This window comes from Thermobia domestica, chromosome 8 (assembly GCF_964235325.1).
Source record: "Thermobia domestica chromosome 8, izTheDome1.hap1.1, whole genome shotgun sequence".
Lineage (NCBI taxonomy): Eukaryota > Metazoa > Arthropoda > Insecta > Zygentoma > Lepismatidae > Thermobia > Thermobia domestica.
Genome location: NC_137461.1, coordinates 246,165,118 through 246,186,967, shown reverse-complemented (window position 1 = coordinate 246,186,967; position 21,850 = coordinate 246,165,118). Strand labels below are relative to the sequence as shown.

Sequence of the window (21,850 nt, the reverse complement as noted above, 5' to 3'; positions counted from 1 at the left end):
AAAGTAAGGAAATTGCAAATCAAAAACATGAGGAAAGAAGAAACTGTAATCTCGCTCTTAATAAGAGATAGCTGAGAGCATCGTGAGCACTTTGAGCACAAGATGTAATTAGTGTTTCAAATCTCAGAACGTATAAGCCACAGGGGATCAGTTCAAACGTCATTCTGCAGATAGTACCTGAGGATAGTAGTTTTAAAAAAATGTTGTAATTCTTATAACGACATGTGAAATATTGTTCCGTGAAGACTAGTGAAATTTCTACAAAACTCTGCTGCAATTTACAATTGTTTCGGTAAAGAAATAAGTGTTGAAATATTTACTGTTTATTGGCCAGATGCGTTATTCAAATCAACATCCAAAATGTGGTTAAGTCTCATCCGTTCTGGAAATTTCGAAGTCCAAATGCTCTTCGCAGTAGGCAAGCAGTTACAGTAAAGTGGATGACATTCTGGAGAAAGTCGAGCAGGACATGTAAGCAATTACGATATCAACAAGACCTCTGTATCCATCAACATACAGTTTTAAAATTTGAAAAATATTATCTACAGAAAAAGGCTAGATATTTGGACACACCTAATCTGACCCAAAATATTTATTTAATCAATATTCTATCTGCCAATCTCTAGTGAAACGTAATGAACTGGAGGTATTTCTTAAGCACCGGACCACAGGTGATGAAAGTGGATAGCATACGATAACAATATGTGTAAAAGATAGTGGCTGAAGCAACGAGAAACTTCAGTCTGTGGCACAGACAAAATTGACGCCCAGGAGGGCGCCGAAGTAAGGGGGCGAAAAATTCGGGAGAAAAAAGGAAAAAAGATAGGAAAAATTGCTTGGAATATATGTATGGGGGCGCCGTCATATACTCTCGCCCTGGGCGCTGATTTTCCACGGCACGGCCCTTCTAGTAGAGCATCACGAACTGCTGCAATGGAGGAGAACGAAAGACTCAGATCTGTACTGTCGATAGTTAGCAAGAAACGATAGTATTTTTTCTGCCAATTTAGTTTTGGGACGAAAGTTTCTCGCAATGATAGTTCTAGTTCTTATTAGTGATGCTCAAAAAACGGGCTGAAATTATCTACTGTGATTCCTGAAACGGCAAGGTATAGACTGGCATTCTGGTACCTGTACAGTTGTCATACTTACCAAGCGCTTCATTGCCATTAAATAGATTTTCCATATCAAAACTTCCTCTCGCAGCATCCAGGTTCACTACAAACGATGTTAAATCTGTAAATGTCTTTCCACCTTTTTCCTTAGCTTTACCGTCCATAATCCACTTTGCATTAACATCATCTAAAAAAAAAAAAAAAAAAAAAAGGATTAATACACAGGTAGGGTTTACAGAGCACATGGGAATCAAATTCAAATATCGGGGTGTAGGGTAAAAGAGACACAAAGTTTGTACACTCCGTTTAAGAAAATGGAAAAGTGAAAATTGTATTTTAGATTACAAGAACTAGGCCTATTTACAGTATATTTTGATTTGAATCTTTTAACTACGGAAAGGATCTTTAGGTAAAAGTCTTAAGCATGGAAAGCGTCTAAAACGTCTAGGTTACACATCTATAAATATATTCTTTTTACTATAAAAATGGCATCTTTTTACCTTTTATAAGAATATTCATAGTATAATACAAGACAAAGCAGTGACATATTTATGATGCACCAGAAATGTGCTAATATAAGCAAAACTGTTCATATGAATTGTGTTAGGTTAGGTTGTATAATAAACTTCCTATGTACTTAAAGAATAGGAGTAATGTTACTGTTTTCCGTAACATGTTAAAGTACTTGCTGTAAAATGCTATTATACATTTGAGGAATATTTAAATGACTCATTAAATGAAAAAAAGGGATAATAGATACTTACTCCTGAGTACATGCTAGCTGTGGTATGAACGGTTAGCTAATTACGATGTGAGTGATCATATTTAATACTTGTTATATGTTCTTTTATGGTGTTGTATTTAGAAAGATGCACAGGTACAATATCATATATATCTTCTGTTACCTGATAATATTGTATGTATTTTATTGGCAACTGTAACACTTATTGACAACTGTAACACTTACACTTATATCTCGTGTTTTGTAAGCTAATAAAATGGGCAAATAAATGAAATGACCAAAGATAACGTCATTCGTTTGTGTACTAGCTCCCCACACATTATTCACAATTCCAACTAGAAATAACTATAAGTTCTACTTAGTTCACATACCTATTATAGCAGAGATTTAAAATGAACATAACATTTATGTTTGAGTAAGCAGTACAATGTTTTCTTGGCGTACAACTATGAAAAGTTGTACATGAAACTCGATATACAACATCAAACTACTCCTATTTTTAAATTTATATTTATAAGGCTTAATCAACAAATCATGCATGCAGTATTTTGATATGTTGTGTATTACCCTTACTGTCATCGCTGGCCACATTTGTTCGTAGTTCTACACTAATAATAATCAAATAATTAAATGTGGATTTTCTTCTGAATACTTTATTATGTATTCCTATGTGTATATCCACACGAACTTCTTATAAAGATGGACTTATCAACAATAACTAACCTTAGTTTAGTAAAATGCACCATCAAACCAACACTATTATTTTCTAACAACGTTAGAAGAAAGGGTTTCTTTTTTATTTTTCTGGACTAGTGGAGTTTTCTATGCCAAACGAAAAATAATTTGCTATAGTTTAAATCAGTGCTTCTCAACTGCTGCGTCGCGACACACTAACGTGTGACGCAGTCCTCTAAGATATGTCGAGAGATTTCAGAATTTACTTGAGTTGATTTAGAAGTAAAAGCAGAGAAAACTAAATACATGGAAGTGCGTCGGAACCATAATACAGCAAATTATGGATGCGTTGAAGTATTAAAGAATACTTTTGATAAAGTGGATAGATTAAAATATCTAGGATCAATATTAAAATACGAAAATCATATTCAAGAAGAAATTAAATGTCGACTAAAAGCAGGGAATTCGTATTACTATTCGGTTCAAAATCTCTTGTCGTCGCGAATTCTGTCGAGGAATTTGAAGCTTAAAATATATAAAACGATAATCATGCCTGTTGTTCTGTATGGTTGCGAAACATGGTCGCTTACTGTGAAGGAAGAACATAGACTGAAATTACTTGAGAACAGGTCCTGAGACGAATATGCAGACCCAAGAGGAACGGGAATGGGGAATGGCGGAAACTTCATAACGAGGAACTACATAATTTATACGGTTTACCCAACATTGTTAGGGTCATCAAGTCTAGGAGGTTTAGATGGGCAGGTCATGTAGCTAGAATGGAAGAAAGTAAAAACGCTGGAAGATCAATCGGAAAACGACCATTAGGAAGACCTAGGCGCAGATGGGAGGACAATATTAAGATGGATCTCGCAGAGATTGGAATACAAAGTAGAAACTGGATCCAGTTAGCTAAGGATAGAAATCAGTGGAGAGCTTTGTGAACGCGGCATTAAACCTCCGGGTTCCATAGGCCATAGAGTTAGTTAGTTAGTTGTTGAGTTGATTTTGAGTTTAACGTCCAGTTCAGCAGCGAGGGTATATGAGACGTGGACCTACTGATTAACGTGGATTCCGAGCCACATGAGCTTACACCGGGAATCGAACCCGGGTCTCTTTAGAATTTAAAAATCATAAAGAATTTAATAATAATTAGTGAAAATCGAAACAGACTGTACCCAGTTAACACCTCCAGTAGTAGCAATAACGTGGTCAGTTCTATATAAAGTCATTATGAAAACTAAATGGTTTTACCATTATAAAATATTATTATTATTATTATTATTATTATTATTATTATTATTATTATTATTATTATTATTATTATTATTATTATTATTATTAATAAAATATCAAACAAGTGTGTCGCGATGTTTTCAAAATTCAGTAAAGTGTGTCGTCAATCATAAAAGGTTGAGAAAAATTGTTATACAATACTGTACGTTCAAAGGTTTAAATAAGATACTTATGCATTGAAAGGGTGCTATTATACAGTGTATTAATGATCTAATAGTAAAAATATGAAGGGAAAATTTTTACTAAAACAAGAAGAAAAGAAAAGAAAAAGAAAGAAAGAGAAAGAAAAGAAATGCGAGATCATAAAAAAATTTAGAAAAAGTGGGGAAATAAGGGGAAATGTAAAGGAGGTGAAATTTATGGAACTTCGGAACAAACAAATGCATATTAAGCTGAAAGTAGAAAATAAGAATGAGAAGATAGTGAGCAAGAGAAGTGAAGTCTTGGGGAGATGGGAAGAGTATATTGGGGACTTATATCAGAGCAAGGATAGGTTATGCGGCCTAGATGTTAAAGTAGAAAATGAAGTACGCGGAGGATAAACGATTTGGTATTCTTCGGGATGAGTTTCTAAAAGTTATATCCGAGATTAGAAACGGAAAAGCAACGATGTATAATATAGCAATCGAATTCATTAAAAATATGGGAAACCTGAGTAAGAAAGTATTGTTCCGACTCTGCAATGAAATATATGAAATAGGCGAGTGCCAAAAGATTCCTGAAAACGATCATTATACGCATGGCAAAGAATTCTAATCCTGTGAAGTGTGATGATTATAATATAGTCTCATATCTCATGTATCAATAGTTTTACTTCGCGTTCTGAACAGAATGTTGTATGGGAGGACAAAGGAACAGTTCGGGTTCAGGAGAGGTAAGAACACAAGAGATGCCATTGGATTATTAAGAGTCATCGCTGAAATGTTTGTAGAAAAGATAAAGAGGTGTATGTGATAGTATTAGTCTCGAAAAAGCTTTTGACCGCTTTCATTGGGAATTGTTGTTTTAAGTTCTAAGAAAGATTGGCTTGAAATGGAAAAAATGGGGACTCATAAGAAACCTATATATGAACCAACAGGCAAGCTTCTCAAGTTAGAACAAGTTAGAATAGGGTGGAAGTGACAGAAGAAAGTGCAGTTGGAAGGGGAGTTCGACAGGCATGCTGTCATTCGTCAACATTATTTAATATCTATCTAGAAGAGATAGAGAAAAAGATCCTTCATAATGAAGATGGCATTCCGATAGGTCATAGAATTCTTAGGTGTATACGGTTTGCAGACGATATAACACTTATTGCGGAATCTGAAAAGAAAATCAATAAGATGTTGGAAAACTTGAGATGTGATGTGGAGAATATGGTATTAAAATACATGTTAAAAAGACAAAAGCCATGGTATTTGAAAGACGGCCGGTGTCAAATATAGAAATGGGAGGGGAAGAATAGAACATTTGACTAGTAAGTATTATTAGTGATGATATGAAGCGTAATGAAATAAAAGCAAGGATAGGAATTTCGAAAGAAGTCTTTAGGGTGAAGAAAATATATTTTATGAAATTTTAAATAAATAGTTGAGAAAAACACTCATAAAATGCTTCGTGTGGAGTATTGTGCTGTATGGGTGAGAAACATGGACATTACGCACAAATGATGAGAAACGATTCGAAACTTTAGAAATGTGTGTGTAGAGAAAAATGGAGAGAATTAGTTGGGTCAAGCCGAAAAAGAATGAAAAGGTGTTAGAAAAAGTGAGGGAGAAAAAAAAGATTTTAGATATTATTAAGAATTGGAGGAGGGACTGTTTAGACATTGTCTAAAAAGAAACTGTTCATGAGAGACGTGCTATAGTGTATGGTGGCAGGAAAGAGAGGGAGGAGGCGAAGGAGACTACATTAATGGACAATATCCAAACAGAAAAATCGCACATGAAGACAAAGAGGTTAGCAGGAGACCATGGAGCATGAAAGCTTCTCACTTGCAGCGAGTAACGTGCTAATAATAGCAGATTATCTATGATTATGATGATACTTCGATCAAGAGTGGAATGGCCAATGCAGAATGTTAAAACAAACAGTTAACCAAACAAAATACTCAAAACATTTAAAATTCCCCTTAAGTGACTGCTTTGTTATTTCTCTAAACACTTCTCACTTACTTCGTTTTGCAAAGCAACTATACATAAAATGCCTAAATCACATTGATTTTCATACAAAGAAAGGTATAATCCTTTCAAAATATTTACTTTGCCCTACTAAGTTTCGCTACATGAAGCAGTGCAACCATAAGGAGTAAGTGTTTCTTTCATTACTATGTAAAACATCACTTAACAGCCTGCCACTTTATCTGTTTATTAGATTTCATTTCATAAACAGCATTTGGAACTTCCTATACCTGTCTTACTATTAATAACTTACACAGTGTCAAGTTGCTGTTTCCTTCTCCAGAAATTGGAAGAACCAAAATTCGTCCTTCTGCTTTGTACTTTCCGACAATACTATAATATGGGAAGTAGACTTCAAATTCCCCATGTTTATTTTTTATGTCTACACTGTAAAGGAAAATGTAATTAAAAGTTTAAAAACCACAATTTGCATTTCATGCTAAAAGTATTCAAGGCTGGGAAATAATATATTTTCACAGCTGTTAGGGACTTAAAGACGATTATACATGAAATGTGAATGCAACCTAATTAGGCCGACGTCATTGCTTTAGAAAATTATACGTTGATTCACCTATCCAGTAACTACTATTACTTCATTTTTAAGATATTCATGAGTAAAACTCAATAAAATAACCAATTGGGTAATCAAATATCTCAAATATATAGGAACAGGGAACCGAACCATGAAGCCTGCACACCAAAGTGAAACAAAAATAGAGAAAAAACCTAAAATGGAAATATTTATCTTATTTTTACCATACATGTCTAATAGTATTTAAAGCAGTATCACATCACAATTTGCTACATAATAGTATGAAATTTCTACAGAAACGAAAAATTGCATCGTAAAATGCGATCCATATATGTTCGTTATGTATACGTATGATCATTAAGGTAGGCTGAAATTAGACTTTTTCTACAAGAAAACTGCGTATACTTATTTCTTATTCATTATAGAAGGGCTTTTGTTTGATCTAATAGTTGTGATAAATCTTCCCTCGGAAACTCGACTTTCCCCATTAGGTGTCACTTTGATTCTCAATAATACATACCAATTCAATATGGTATAGATACTACAGGAAAAATTACTGCAGGATTGACAACAAAAGTGCCATGTGTACTCTTGTATCTTATAGTATATCGAAACAAAGCACCACAATGAGTTATGAATTGCAAGTTCTCAGCTCGCGTTTCGGAAATTACTTTACATAACCAGCAAAACATGAGATTGTATCAGTAATTCCTTTCCGGTTTTTCTGTTGTTTCAATTTCTGGGGTAATATGTTCATTTCCGTACTCAATTTAATAAATAACACATCTCCTAGTTATTTCATAGCATTGGCCAGAAACCTCTTCTGCTACTTCCTTTTGTTTCTTCACTGAAATGGCAAAAGAAAATATTGTTCGATGTACATAAATAAAGAATTCATTGAATGTACTGAGGGAATAATTTATTTCCCAATATGGAATCTGCGAAAGAAACTAATAAATCTGAAATTGTGCTTTTCAGAATAACTGGTACATTAATGTTATATAGTTTTACGTCAGTGAAATAGGTTGAAAACCCTTGATTTAACCTATAATTATAATTATAGTTATAAACCATATCTGACAAGATTATCAGAAAGAGACACTCAGAAAGTGTTTATAATTAACTACTGAGAATATATTTGTACATATAGACTACAAAAGTATTTCGTGAATTCAAAGCAGCGTATTACGAAGGAAAATATTATCTTGCAAAGCATTACGGTATATGAAATTATGAAACTGTAGAAATAAGCCGCAGTACTTTCGCTTTTATCTGTTATTTGACAAATTTCTAGTTTGCGGTCCATGAAAGGAGCCAAGACAAAAATAAGGTTACCATACTTTCTTGCGTATGTTTCAAAGTGATATATTTACATGTTACCAACATGACTAGAGTATTATTATTGTCGGGAAAATCATTGCTTTTTCTGTCGAGCTAAAACGTTGTATTTACAGGATACGCTTTTAACAGAAAATATCTTCAAGGAAGTTATCCGTGCCCTGTCTAGAATTTAAAAATGTCCTCAGTTATTTTAGATGGGAATCTCAAAGAAAATCTAAGAAACCTCTTCCGGGGATCCCTTCATCGCAAAACAAGACACCCAACTACTAGCAAGTATATACTAAGATTCTTATATTTTTTACCATATTTAACAATAACTGCCGAGAAATGAACACTAGTCGCTACTACCAGGAACTATATGATTCTATAAATAACATTAATGGTAATTTAATTGAACGCTACATATCAAGAAGAACATGACTTACTTAGCATTCTTTATAACGATGTTCTTGAACCCATGATGCTTAGAATCACTGAGAGACAGGACCAAACCCACAGGACCTTTACCTTGGTCCATCACCATTCCAGGAACAGACAGTGGGTCAAGAGGTGGAACACCATACTCTTTGAGTCCTGTGGATAGAAATATAGAATTTTGCTGATTATATTTCTCTCTTGCGCTAGATCCAAGATGTATACACATACAATGAGCCCTCTATAACCTAGCTTTGGTAGTACAATCTCAGCCAAAATATGTTTACTCTGTCTTCAGTCATCCTCAAATATTTATTTTTTGTAATTAAAAAAAAGACGTTTATCTAAAAAGTGTTGTTGCATTTATCAGTAAGATCTCCCACTTTACTCTCAAGTGAGAATAACTCAGTAAAAATTTCTGAGTGAGTAAATTCATATGATATTATATTTCTTTTAGTAAACATGTGCGGTATACAAGGTAGACCATTATCTTGAAACGACCCAGTAACTTGTAAATCACATTGAAATATTGAAAATCCGCACCATTCTTATATGGTCAATAGTCTACAATACCACCCGATTAACAGTGTTGGCAGCTAAACATAAAGTTGCGTTTTATTAATAGCATTATCACATGTTTTAAACCTACATACTAAACAAGAACATACACACTTCTAGTTCAGCGTTGCAAACTCAAGACACTACATTTACTTTGGGGCCTAAACCAGTAATAACTTAAGTGAAATAGATTGGGAAACGCACATCTAATACATGTTATTTCCAAGTGCTATCATCACGATATGATATATTTCAAATAACACTCAAAGTTACAACGAATTCAAAATTAGACTCTTTTTTAAAGGATTTAGTTGGAAAAAGGGATTAATACGTATGTATAAGCACAGATAGATAGATAGATAGATAGATAGATAGATAAAAGGGACAATGTTTGTAACTTCATATCTCTTGAACCACCCAACCTATCTCGATCAAGTTTTCAACATAGATCAACATAGATGAGGATTTGGCCTGTAATGTTTTTGTCATTTCAGTTTGAAGTTGCAACTTGGTGACGGGAGAGGGATATATCTATATCTATCTATCTATCTATCTATCTATATATATATATATATATATATATATATATATATATATATATATATATATATATATATATATATCAAGATGATCGAAAATAACCGATATCAGTGCCGAATCCATACTTTTGGGGTCCATGAGATGAACAGTGACACTTCCGATGCAGTTTAAATCCAAATTCAGCTCCCATTGGTATTAATAGGGTGGGATGGTGACATTTAAGAAAATGAAACTGACCGATGTTCATGTCGAATTCATAGTTTTTGGGACCGCTAAGTTTATTGGTGACTGCTTTGGTTCTCTTTGTGTCTAAAATGAAATGTATTCTCCCCACGCAAAAAAGGGTTTAATGCTACTTTTCATACATCAAACCGTTCCGTGCATATGACAAGTATGGCCAGAGATTGGTATACTGCTTAAAATGACCTATTTTGGGGAACTTTTACAAATAATTTTGCTTTTAGTTGTTTCTATGACATTACAGCAACAGTTTACGGTAGTAATTACAAGTACTTCCAACTAAATAGATTTAAAACTTGTAACACTTTAACAATTTTTAACAATTTTTATCTTACCATCGGAATGGTTTGAGATATCAAATTGCTTGTATGCGGTGATATGATATTTACGTTGTCCGAAACCATCCATAGGATTGCGTGTGGTAATTATCTAAACAATTTTAGGAAACAAAACATTTTGAAAAAGTCAAAGTTTCTATTTTTAAAGCATTTCTCCCGCTTATTCAAAATGCATGACATCGTCATGATCTTTATAGTACTGCAAAATGAGGTATTGTGAACGTGATGTAATTCTCCATCCCTTTACTTGTATTATTACTGTCGTATTGATCTTCAAAGTTTAGTTGTTTTTTCTAATATTTGTGATACTGTAGCATCCTTAGTTTCCAATATGTACAAAATTGTATATTTTTATTTATTTATTTCATAAGGATAACAGAACAGACTTAATGCACAGTTACAGTGTCGTTTTGTTTAATATGTAAGAAACTATCGTTGTTATAATAAATACTTTTTGTTGGGTTGACAACACTGTTATTTTGGTGGTATGGCAGAGTATGTCAAGCAGCGTTGTCCTGGAGTTATTTATTTGCACAGTACTAAATTTCACTAATTTTTGTATACAAGGTTAAAAGTTACAAACTGCATTTGAATATAAAGTGTTAACCATATAAACATGATTCCCTGTATGTATATACATATTTGGTTGGTTTGATTAAAACACTTCTTTCAGTTTCAATTAAATACGAGACTAGACATTTTGTTTAGAGTAGTATCATTGCTCGTTTTTATGTCTGGAACATATGCAAGAAGCACTATGTTACTTATACAAAAAGCACATAATTTAAAAACTCGGTCACGAATTTTGCAATACATATGCGCGTAGACGGGGGATGTAAAAGAATTGGTCAAAACACAATAATAGTTTAAATAATGCTTACTTGACAATTGCTGCGGACTCACAGTGAGCGTCACCTCTGCATGCTAACAGTCTTGTTAAATGATAATTAATGGCAATATCAAATGAAGATATGACTGAAACAATATCCTATTGTGCTTTCTTCCAAGCATATTATAACATAGATTAGAAGTTGTTTGTAGATTATAGAGTGTGGCTTGATAATGAAATAGCGATCGTATAAATTCACTTAAGTTTGTCACATTGAAGCAATACCACATCAAATACCCAAGTGTAAAGAGTTTCTATTGTGGAAAGAAACAGATGAGAAGAAGTTGAAATATTTCTTTACCTTGGGTGGTGTTATCTTCAACGTGACATTTTTGTTCGGAAAAAGTCGTAACTACGAACGATCTTTATGCAGTGGCGGATCTAGCCTGGGGACAGTGATCTTAGCTACCTAGTTTTTTGAGTAACAAAAATTATTTAAGCTATTACATGGGACATTTAGAAAGTAATGCCTCCAAACCCACTACTTGGCAATAATATGTACACGGGCTAAACTATTTGTCATTAATGTACTGATGTTTAAGCTATAGACTTTCACTTGTTTCTCTTTCCTATCTGTTCTCGTTCTAGAGTAATAGAGAAATCCATGGCGTCTAGTTGTGACGTCCGTTGAAACAGCATCGAATATCTGACTGCTGAAGGTTATGCGCCCAGGAACATTCATCGCGCAATGACTGCAGTTTTCGGGGATGCCTGTGTTGATGTCAATACTGTGCGGAAGTGGACAAGGACTATGAAAGACCAAAGTCAATCTGCATCAAATCTCTATGAACAGCACAGCAAGTTGACGGCCCGCAACGGCCTCTGATGAGGATCATCAACATCAGGACAGTCAATAAACTTAGATTGCTACGTTGACACCCAAAAGCGACTACAGCTCAGATTATAGCGCAAACGCAAAGATAAACAGGCAATTTTGCACCACGATGATGCTCGCCCGCACAGAAGCCACAAAACTCAGGGAGCCCTGCTTTGTCTGAGTTTTACTGACATTCTGCCTCATTCTGCCTACAGTCTGGACTTTGCGTCCTTCGAATTTTGGCTCTTTCGCAAACATAAGGATCACCTCATGGGCCAACGCTACAGTTGTGACACGGAGGTGAAAGCAGCAGTTCGGCAATGATGTCGCAAGCAGTCACCACGCTTATTCACCGATTCCATGGCGCAAGTGTGTTGTAATGAGGACTATGTTGAAAAATGCATTCAATACATGCATTTCATTAATAGGTGTTTCGGTGGTATTTGTCAAACACAAATGAAACTATCATCTAGGAGGCATTACTTCTGAATCACCCGCGTATTTTTTAGACGTTTATAGTAAACTCATGATATAACTATCACAGTCTCGGTTCTGGCTTCTCCTATTCAGTTTCTACCTTCTAGATACGCTACTGTCTTTATGCCCGAATCAGAAACTACATAATAACATTCATTTCTCCCCGTGTGGACTTTGTGGTGGACAAACTCCGTGCTCGTGGGTTTTCTCGGGGTTCTCTCGTTTCTTCCAACTTTCTTTATTCCATCATTTCATTCATCTCTCATCATCACTGCCTCCTTTAGCTACCCGGTATAAACGTGGGACGTAAAACTTAAAGATTTCATTTATTATTTTTTTTTTACATTCACTTCTCATCACCAAGTACAGATGTTAGAATACTTATGTATGTACTTCCTTTGTATTAACACTTTATTTGCCTCCATGCAAATCATACGAGGACATGTTTCTTCAACTTCGTTGGCAACATATGGGATAATTTGCCTTCCCTCTCTTGAAAATATCTGGCAATTGTGACCCCTATTGAGATAGCTACATCTATCGTATAACTGTGAGTGGAGCTATGCATAAACTCAATATGCTAACTGTGTGTTATCTTTGTTATGTGATAGTGTGAAAGATTATTGACTTGAGTCCATTAATTTTACAACGTTTATATGATTAAATATTTCATTGTTCCACTCTATAGTTTTTGCACATTTGCACACAACCAAACTCTCCATTTATAAGCCTTCTGCTACTACATCAGACCTGTAATATCTTCCAATGCAGTTCCAAACTAATGTCATCAGATAGTACCTGTCGTCAGACACGGCGTTTTGCATAGGAATGACTAACACCACTGTTTCTGTGCCGCACGATTTACATTATCCACACGTTTTTCTTTGGATCCTCCGGGGTTTCATGTCCACACATTTCCTTGTTAATTGATGAAAATTCATTTCAAGATACGGCCCTCAACTAAAGTTTGAGGCACGTGTAGAATATGATAGAAAGTAATTATGGATCAAATAAATTAGAGAAGCATATTTTCGGAAACGCTTTTGGACATTTTCGAAAAAAAAAGTTATGTACATTTCAATGTTTAGACCATGAAAATCGAAGCATACTTCATTAAACTATGCTAATACTTTTGATTACAGAACGAGTAAAAAACACAGCATTTCTTCATCATTGTGAAATATTCCTTTTTAATGAATAAGGCGACTGTGTTGTATACGTGCTGATTTTCAATACTACCTAAATACACAAGTTTTTGAATACATAGTCACATGAGGTTGCTCATGTGACTTGTACTGCAACTTAGGATGTGAATGCATTCTAAAGGTGAAGCAAAAAGGGTAGCCATGCGCCATACACCTTGTAATCGTACAGCCCTCTCGGACACAAGGAGAGAAACTATAAAGAAGTGTTTGTCCTTGAGAACTGAGATACAAGGTATGTGATACAAAAGAAATGGATTGTGGCTGTATTACTAAAAATATTTTACTGGCTGCAAGATTAAATTAACATATCTTCCCTCCATACTACCGTGATTTGGTCTCACTCGGATCAGCCAGTCACGAGGTATGTGTTCCTGTGTGAACAAGTGTTTCAGTGCAGAGCCAAACTGACAAGTTTGAAAGAAAAACAAGAGTGAATATCAAGTTACTAATGAAACTGTTACAGAAACATTTCAAATGTTCAGGTAAGTTTATGATGTCTTCTTCCATGTCCAGGTCAGGAACACAGGTTTTTGAGTTGCATAAAAGGTTTTCGGAGGATAGGTAGAGTTATAATAATGATTAACGATAAGATTGCCCTCTTTCTTCTGTGACAGAAACACATATCAAAATTTCGTTATATTGTGTGAAACTACCAGAGAGTGATTATTAAAGCAATTTCTATGGCCGTGAATTTAGAAAGGAAATCAGTTAGACGCATCTTTTCAGAAGAATTGCAAACGAATTTTTTTTTTTTTTTTTTTTTTACAAGTGCCGTTTCCAAAGTGTTGTAACATGATCGAAAACAGTGCCGAAAGGACTTGTGTACTGACATCTTGGAAAGGATTGACAACGACTCAAATTTGTTGAATTTGGTTGCAACTATTAACGTAACATGCATTTTTACCTGCGATTTGGAAGCAAAGTGACAATCGATGCTGTGAAAATGCCTCGGCTCTCCCAGTTCCAAAATGGTAAAAATTTCAAACTCCAAATTTAAAGCAATGTAAGTAGTGTTCTTTGACACTCGAGGATAATGATGTTTGATTTGCTTCCTAACGGACAAACCTTAAATCAAATTACTAAGTTCAGTTATTGAGAAAAGGTTGAAAACAAACACCAATTTTGAAAAAAAAATAGCTGGAGCTTGTATCATGACAATGAACCTGCCACTAGTGTTAGGATACATGTTGCACTCGACTAACTTGGCACCTTACGACTCTTTGTACCCGAAAATCAAATGTTGACTTAAAGGAATGTAATCGACCACGTATCGGGTCGCTGTTCGGCTGCCATTTATTTGTAACCGTCAAGTGTGTCGGATCACTGTTCGGGCTACCATTTATTAGTAATCGCCTGATCGTAGTCTGTCCTCCGTTGTCCTCCGTGGTCCTGCCAATAAGAATTTTCCTGAGACCTGGACTTACCTGGGTAGGACGTTGAAGGACCTCTCCAAGAAGGGATTACAAAACTGTTTCCAAATCGCTCGTCGGTCTCAATGATGAGATGAGCATTAGGCGTGGAGATGTTCGGATGTCTCGTCTCGAAAATCTCACGGGCGATCAGACGGTCATCTAGACCCTAACGCACACAAATATCACTCACACTTACAACGAAAACATACTGGGTTAAATGACACTATACTTATTTATTAGAATACTATTAAAAAGAAGAACGAAGAAAAATGATCACAACACTTAACACTATATATATATATATATATATATATATATATATATATAGTGTTATTTCCATTATCACAATCCCACTTTGCTTTTCAGCATATTGTAGCCCTTTATCACTTTGATTTATATATAGAAAATTATAATTGAGATTTCATTGTAAATGCTTTTCTCACACCATTGACGCACTTGGGGGATTAGCACTGGGAAAAATTTGCCGGGATAATCCCACGTAGAAATTATTTGCTGTTCCAAACAGTCCTGAAGAATCGACGCGAGTCTTGGATAAAATTACATAGTTTCCAAAGTGGAATGCTAATGTTGGAGGGCGTGTTTATAACTTATACGCACAAGGTATGTGAACCTGGGACTTCACTAGTTTGGGCTAGCCGTAAGAAAACGTCCTTCACCGGCTAATACTACTATACTAATAAGAAATACTATATAGTCTAACCACAGAAATTATATATTTTCACAAATTATGCTTCGACTTTCATTATTCAAACGTAAAAATATGCAATTTCATTCATTTTTTTTTCGAAAATGTCTTAATGTTTTCCAAATCTATTTAGATTACAATCACTGTTACGATATTCAATACGTGGTCTCAATTTTTGATGAGGACATGTAAAATTATCATTTTTAGCAGTTTTTATTTATTCCACTTTGCATGGCAGCTCTTTTCGTGGGCCTGAGACCCTCCAACGACATCTGTTAGCGACCAGCTGAACGACGTCCTTCGTAGCGACTAACCCTACAAAGCCCAGTCTCTACCAGGTTATCAAGATCTTTATAGACGTAGAGGCCGTCATGTCTTTTACTCACGTGACTCCCTAATTTGCCTCACGACACTGGGTGGATAACGAAACTTGGGAAGCATCGGTTGAGAATCAAACCTGGCACTATGCGGACATGAGTCCAATACCCTACCAATAACTAGTCTATGGTGTTTCATTCATTCTTATTCTAAGGTCACACAGTTTACAGTCATGTACTGTTTCAGATTTAAAAAAAGAAAAAGAAAAACAGACATCCTAATCTTGATGGAGAAGGCGTAGTAGTTTTATTCTGAGTATCTATTGTTGAACTTACCGTTCGATGACATGAGATTGATTAATGCCTGAGCAGACTTCCCAATGCAGTCATTGATATCTGGTTTAGATGCGTCACATACTTTTATGTAGTCAGCTGTAATAAAATAATACATTATGTAGAAAATCGCATTAATTTACAATATGAGCAGTTTGAGATGATGCTTCCATGTAAACTACGGTTACAAATATACTATAATTCTGGTTTCCTTTCTGAAACCGACTTCTGATACTCAAGTTTTGTTACCATATTTACCACTCTTTAATTCAAACATTAGCAATTTGTTGTTCCTCATATATCTTATTACTGTATACGGTATACACTTATAAGATATATGTTTACACGATAAACTATCTTTGGGAATCATTGTTACTGCCAAATGAATCTCCGATACGGATAACGGTGACACTTTTTCTGTTGTAATTTACAAATGTCGTAAGGAAATATTCTGCCCCTTCAATATTCCTGTAGGTAATTTTAAATGACTCTTTGGGTTTACTGTACTACAAGAAATACATGTACAGTAACGATTGATACATGAAAATATTAATAGGCTGTCCAGGTTCGTGACATACTGTTGCAGATGTTCAATGTGGATTCCTTTCGCCCCACGACACACAGTTATGCAGAAGTGTAGTGTTTTTGCATTCCATACTAATAGTAGTAAATTCAGCAGTGATGGATGCTGAAACTCATCCAAAGTCGTTGATAGTGGACGCTCATACGCTACATCCTTTACAAGCCCCAAAGGACCTGGCGATGGAGTTCAGTGTTTGGAGAATGCAAGTTGTACAATAACGGAAAAGCACTTCTCATACTAAAAAACAAAGAATGTTTCTCTGTTGTAAAGATACAATTTCGGAAACTAGGTTTGTGCTGCCATCTGTTGCCACGACGAAAGATTGTGAATATGACTAATGAAACTTTCAGATGTGTAATTTCGTATCATCGTCAGCTCAAACTTATTAAGTAAACAGCATTCGACAGTTTCATTTTGAAACCCGAAGAATCATTTATGATCACCCGGCATAAAATAACCCATAGTCAATCTATTACTACAGCAGCATCCGCTTGTTGCTTAACATGTAATAAGCTTGAATACTCAGACTATCTTGATGTTTTGTACTTCTTGCCCATACTCAGAAATATTTTAATAAAAGTCAACATGGCTCTAAGAACTAGCACAAAGTAACGCATATTTTAGTTACGTACACGAAGGATAAAAGTGTTAGTGGAACTCAATTGTACGAAGCGTAGCTCAATCAGACATAGAAACAATGTGTCATCTTTTATGGAATTTAAGATTGTGTACAAGAAAAACCTCCTCTGTTTCCACACTTTCTACTATGCAGTCTGTGTATGTTTTGTTGAGTTTAAGTATTGAACGTAATTATGTATACTAGACTAGAAACTGATACCATTAAAGGTAAAATAAAGCAAATACATTAGAACAGTGATTCAAATGAATCTTTATCAATATTTGTGAAAATTTCTGGTGTTTATAGTGTACTTTATGAGAAAAGCATTGCTAAAGATAGTTATGTTGCATATACTGAGGTATTTATGAGCAATTTTAAACAAATGATAGCGATTTCGTTCGATAACAAATTATTACAACATAGTTCCCTTAGAGTTTTCGGATGAGTTTTGGTTTCATTTGCTTACAGAGTGTAACAACAATTGTTTTCGTAGAGTCCTATCCTTGCTACGTGACTTCATGTATGAATAAGGTTTAGAATACTTTCATTAGATTCATCATACTCAAGTTAGTATTAATAGAACTACTAAAATCGTATAAAAGTATTGAAACTTAACTTTTTTCCGAACAAAACATTGTAATTATTTTAATTACAATTAATGGTAAATCTTGCCTAAAATTCTTTAATCTTATTGGTATTTAATAGAGAAAAATGCAAAAATGAGACATCGATATACGATCTCACAATATGAAAAAATTAATATTCATCGAGTGTAAAATCTCATGTGTATTTTTCTAGAAGTTAGTGAAAAACATAATTTATTTGTAAAATTAATAAATGATACTATACAAAATCCATGACATTTATTGAAGTAATATTCCTAATTATATATATATATATATATATATATATATATATATATATATATACCATCATTAAACCCTTCATTATGGCACAAGTAAGACGACAAATGCGTAGTCCTTTATGAGATATATACAATAAAATTATAGTTAAAACCTACTTTTAATTTCTATTCATTTCTAATGTTATTCCAGCAAAATAAGAAAACTCAGTTCATCTTGGTTATGAATATCATACTTTCTAGCACTGTTGTTTTATTTTCTCGAAACCTACACATGAAAGTTTGCCGAAGTATACATGTCTCTCTCTCTTTTATTTTTAGATAAACATAAACTAAAAATTAATGACAAGTTTAGATTATATCTCGTTAACCATGCCATGTATTGTCATTTGAAAATTTACTTGTGGAAAACTGCAAATAGACTTGTGAAATATTGAGAATAGGTGTGACAATATCAAGATTAAAATGAACTTGAATAAATGCAAAACTCTCTCCTTTACCCGCAAGGAAACCAGCATTAAACATGACTACTATATTAAAGGAAATATTTTAGATATACTTAATTAAAAATGTAGGAGTACTATTTGATCCTAAATTAAGTTTTTACTTATCATATTGAAACGATTGTTAACAATTCATATAGCTATCTTGGTTTTATTACGAGATTAGGTAAAGAGTTTCAAAACAATGTTATATTAATGAAACTCTACTTCTGTTTTGTGAGGTCACAATTAGAATATGCGACTCTCGTTTGGTCACCAAAAACACTGAACCACATTGGTATAATTGAAAGGATACAATCAATATTCTTGAAGTTAGTTGTTTATGGAAAAACTGGCGTGTATTCAAAATATGAGTCATATTGAGAAATAGTACAAAATACAAAACTTCAATATACACACTTTGAAACAGCGGAGACAACATACGGATTTTTCTAATTTTACACAAATTACTACATGGTAAAATTGACTGTCCTAATGTTACTTCGAAAGTTCAATTGCATGTCCCGTTAGGTAAAACTCGCGTGTGAAACAACAGTATTCATTTCAAAAAGGCAAGAACAAACATCTTCTCTGAGTCTCGTATATGGAGGATGAGTGCTTCCTGCAATGCAATTGAAAAGGATATTTGGTATGGATGTTTTTGGTATGTTGGAGACAGTATATAAGAATATACTTTAAAATTTATGTGATAAGGAATATGTAAAAATGTATAATCTCATATATATATATATATATATGTATATATATATATATATATATATATATATATATATATATATATATATATATATATATATATATATATATACAGTATGGCACAGAAGGGTGGTTTCCGAGACCAAAACAAACAAAAAGTTCTAATAAACATAGGGCGAAATTCTCTTCGTTTACGTGTTATAAGCTGCTGAAAGTGTGGGAAAACAAATCTTAGAGTTAAATATTGCAAAAAGTACTGAGCATACACGTGATGCGGCATGATATCATCAAAGAATCATAATTTGCAGTTTTCGCACTTGTGCAATGGTGGTTCAAGGGATTTCCCAAAGGACGTTAGGGATTCTCGGACATTTTATGACGTAAATTGAGTTGACAAAAGTATGTACGTAAAAGACTTCTCACTACCTGGAAACAATACCACGTGGCAGGTCTATATACATATACGCAGATAAAAGATGACACATAATGTAATGATCACTGTTTGTGGTTGCATACCTCCTTATAAAGTACTAGTAAAGAGGTTGTGCAAGATATCACACGAAACGTCACGTCGCCACAATGTAAAAAAGTGTTGTCAAAAGTGTTGCGATATCATTAATATGAGCAGATTAGCAATCGGAATTTCTTTATTCTCTGTTACCTATCGGGTTCTATTTTACGTATTTTTACATTGTAGCGACGTGGTATTTCCAGTGAAATCTTGCACAACGTCTTTACAAGTACATTTTGAGGAGGTATGCAATCACGAACAGTGATTATTATTTTATTGGCCATCTTTTATCTGCTTATATGTTTGCAGTAGCGGGTCCAGGATATGATCAAGGGAGTTGTTGAATCATAGTTTGTAGCTTTATCCAGTGTAATGGGATTGAAGCCCATTTTATCCAGTGTATACATGAGCGTCAAGGGGGTATAGCCCCTATAGCCCCCTTTGGATCCGCCTATATATATATATATATATATATATACAGTATGGCGCTAAATTCGTTGTACAAAAGCAGAGGAGTAATTCCTGAGAGTAAAACAAACGAAAAAGTTCCAATAAACATAGGGCGAAAACTCCATCGTTTACGTGCTTTAGGCTGCCGAAAACATGGAAAAATGAATTCTAAAGGATCATAGCTCCAAAACTATGAGACCTACTGTAGCCTGGCCAAAACTTCACTTAGGAACTAGTATGTGCTCTATCTAAAAATACATGCTTTAGAATCCTAAGGTACTCACGCAAGAATTTTTATGGAGGTAGTTGGAAAGTACTCATATGCCCGTAATCAAACTCCATCTATAAAAATTGTTGTGGAAGCACCTCAGAATTCTGAACCACACATTTTTGGATGGGGAACATACTAGTTCATAAGTGAAGTCTTGACCCGACTACGGTAGGTCCCATAGCTTTTAGGTATGAACCTTTAAAATTCATTTTTCATGTTTTCGGCAGCCTTTAACACGTAAACGATGGGGGTTTCGCCCTATGTTTATTGGAATATTTTTGTTTGTTTTACTCCCAGGAATCACTCTGCCGCTTTTGTACAACGAATTTAGTGCCATAATATATATATATATATATATATATATATATATATATATATATATATATATATATATATATATGAATGGGGAATGGCGGAAACTTCATAACGAGAAACTACATAATTTATACGGTTTACCCAACATTGTTAGGGTCGTCAAGTCTAGGAGGCTTAAATGGGCGGGCCATGTAGCTAGAATGGAAGAAAGTAGAAACGCTTTCAAAGTCTTGACTGGAAGACCAATCGGAAAATGACCATTAGGAAGACCTAGGCGCAGATGGGAGGACAATATTAAGATGGATCTCGCAGAGATTGGAATACAAAGTAGAAACTGGATCCAGTTAGCTAAGGATAGAAGTCAGTGGAGAGCTTTTGTGAACGCGGCATTGAACCTCCGGGTTCCATAGACCATAGAGTTAGTTAGTTAGTTTATATATAACTGTGGTTAAATGCATTTCTAAGGAACGATAACTGTTGGGTCGAATAAATAAATAAATTTTATTATTGTCATAACAAGGAGCTTAATGAAGGCAAATATTTCAGTATCAATTTAGTCTTAATAAGTGATATTGTTCTTATTCAGCTTCAATTAATATTTCTTCTTTTAATTCGTTCTTCTTGGTCTTCTCCAAAGCTATGCATGGAGCTTTACACTCACGAATATAATTCTGTTCAGCTTAATGAAACATATTGATATGTGTATGACTCATCTTTGCACATTTGTTTTTGTTAAATGCTAATATATGGTGTTTCTCTTATGTATTCTAATGTAGTTTAGCATTGAAATAAATTATTTCAATTTTGTTTATCAGCACCAGCAACACGCATCAAATTTGGCCAATAAACGAAGAAGGCCTTTAAGTTTTAAGTTTTCACAGTGCATGACTACAAATATTTGCATAGTTAGGTTCAAAGTTTGAAAGAAGAAGAG

General features: G+C 34.3%; 1 protein-coding gene across 1 annotated transcript in view; it reads right to left on the bottom strand.

Moving 5' to 3' along the window:
• Positions 1–21,850, bottom strand: part of LOC145691988 (protein takeout-like) — a 39,515-nt gene that overhangs the window by 8,364 nt on the left and 9,301 nt on the right. Inside the window, exons 2-5 of the mRNA XM_081767286.1 lie at positions 16,110–16,205; positions 8,286–8,433; positions 6,241–6,374; positions 1,153–1,302 (exon numbers count right to left, since the gene is read on the bottom strand). Coding sequence (XP_081623412.1) covers positions 1,153–1,302; positions 6,241–6,374; positions 8,286–8,433; positions 16,110–16,205 — 528 coding nt within the window. The remainder of the gene's footprint in view (positions 1–1,152; positions 1,303–6,240; positions 6,375–8,285; positions 8,434–16,109; positions 16,206–21,850) is intronic.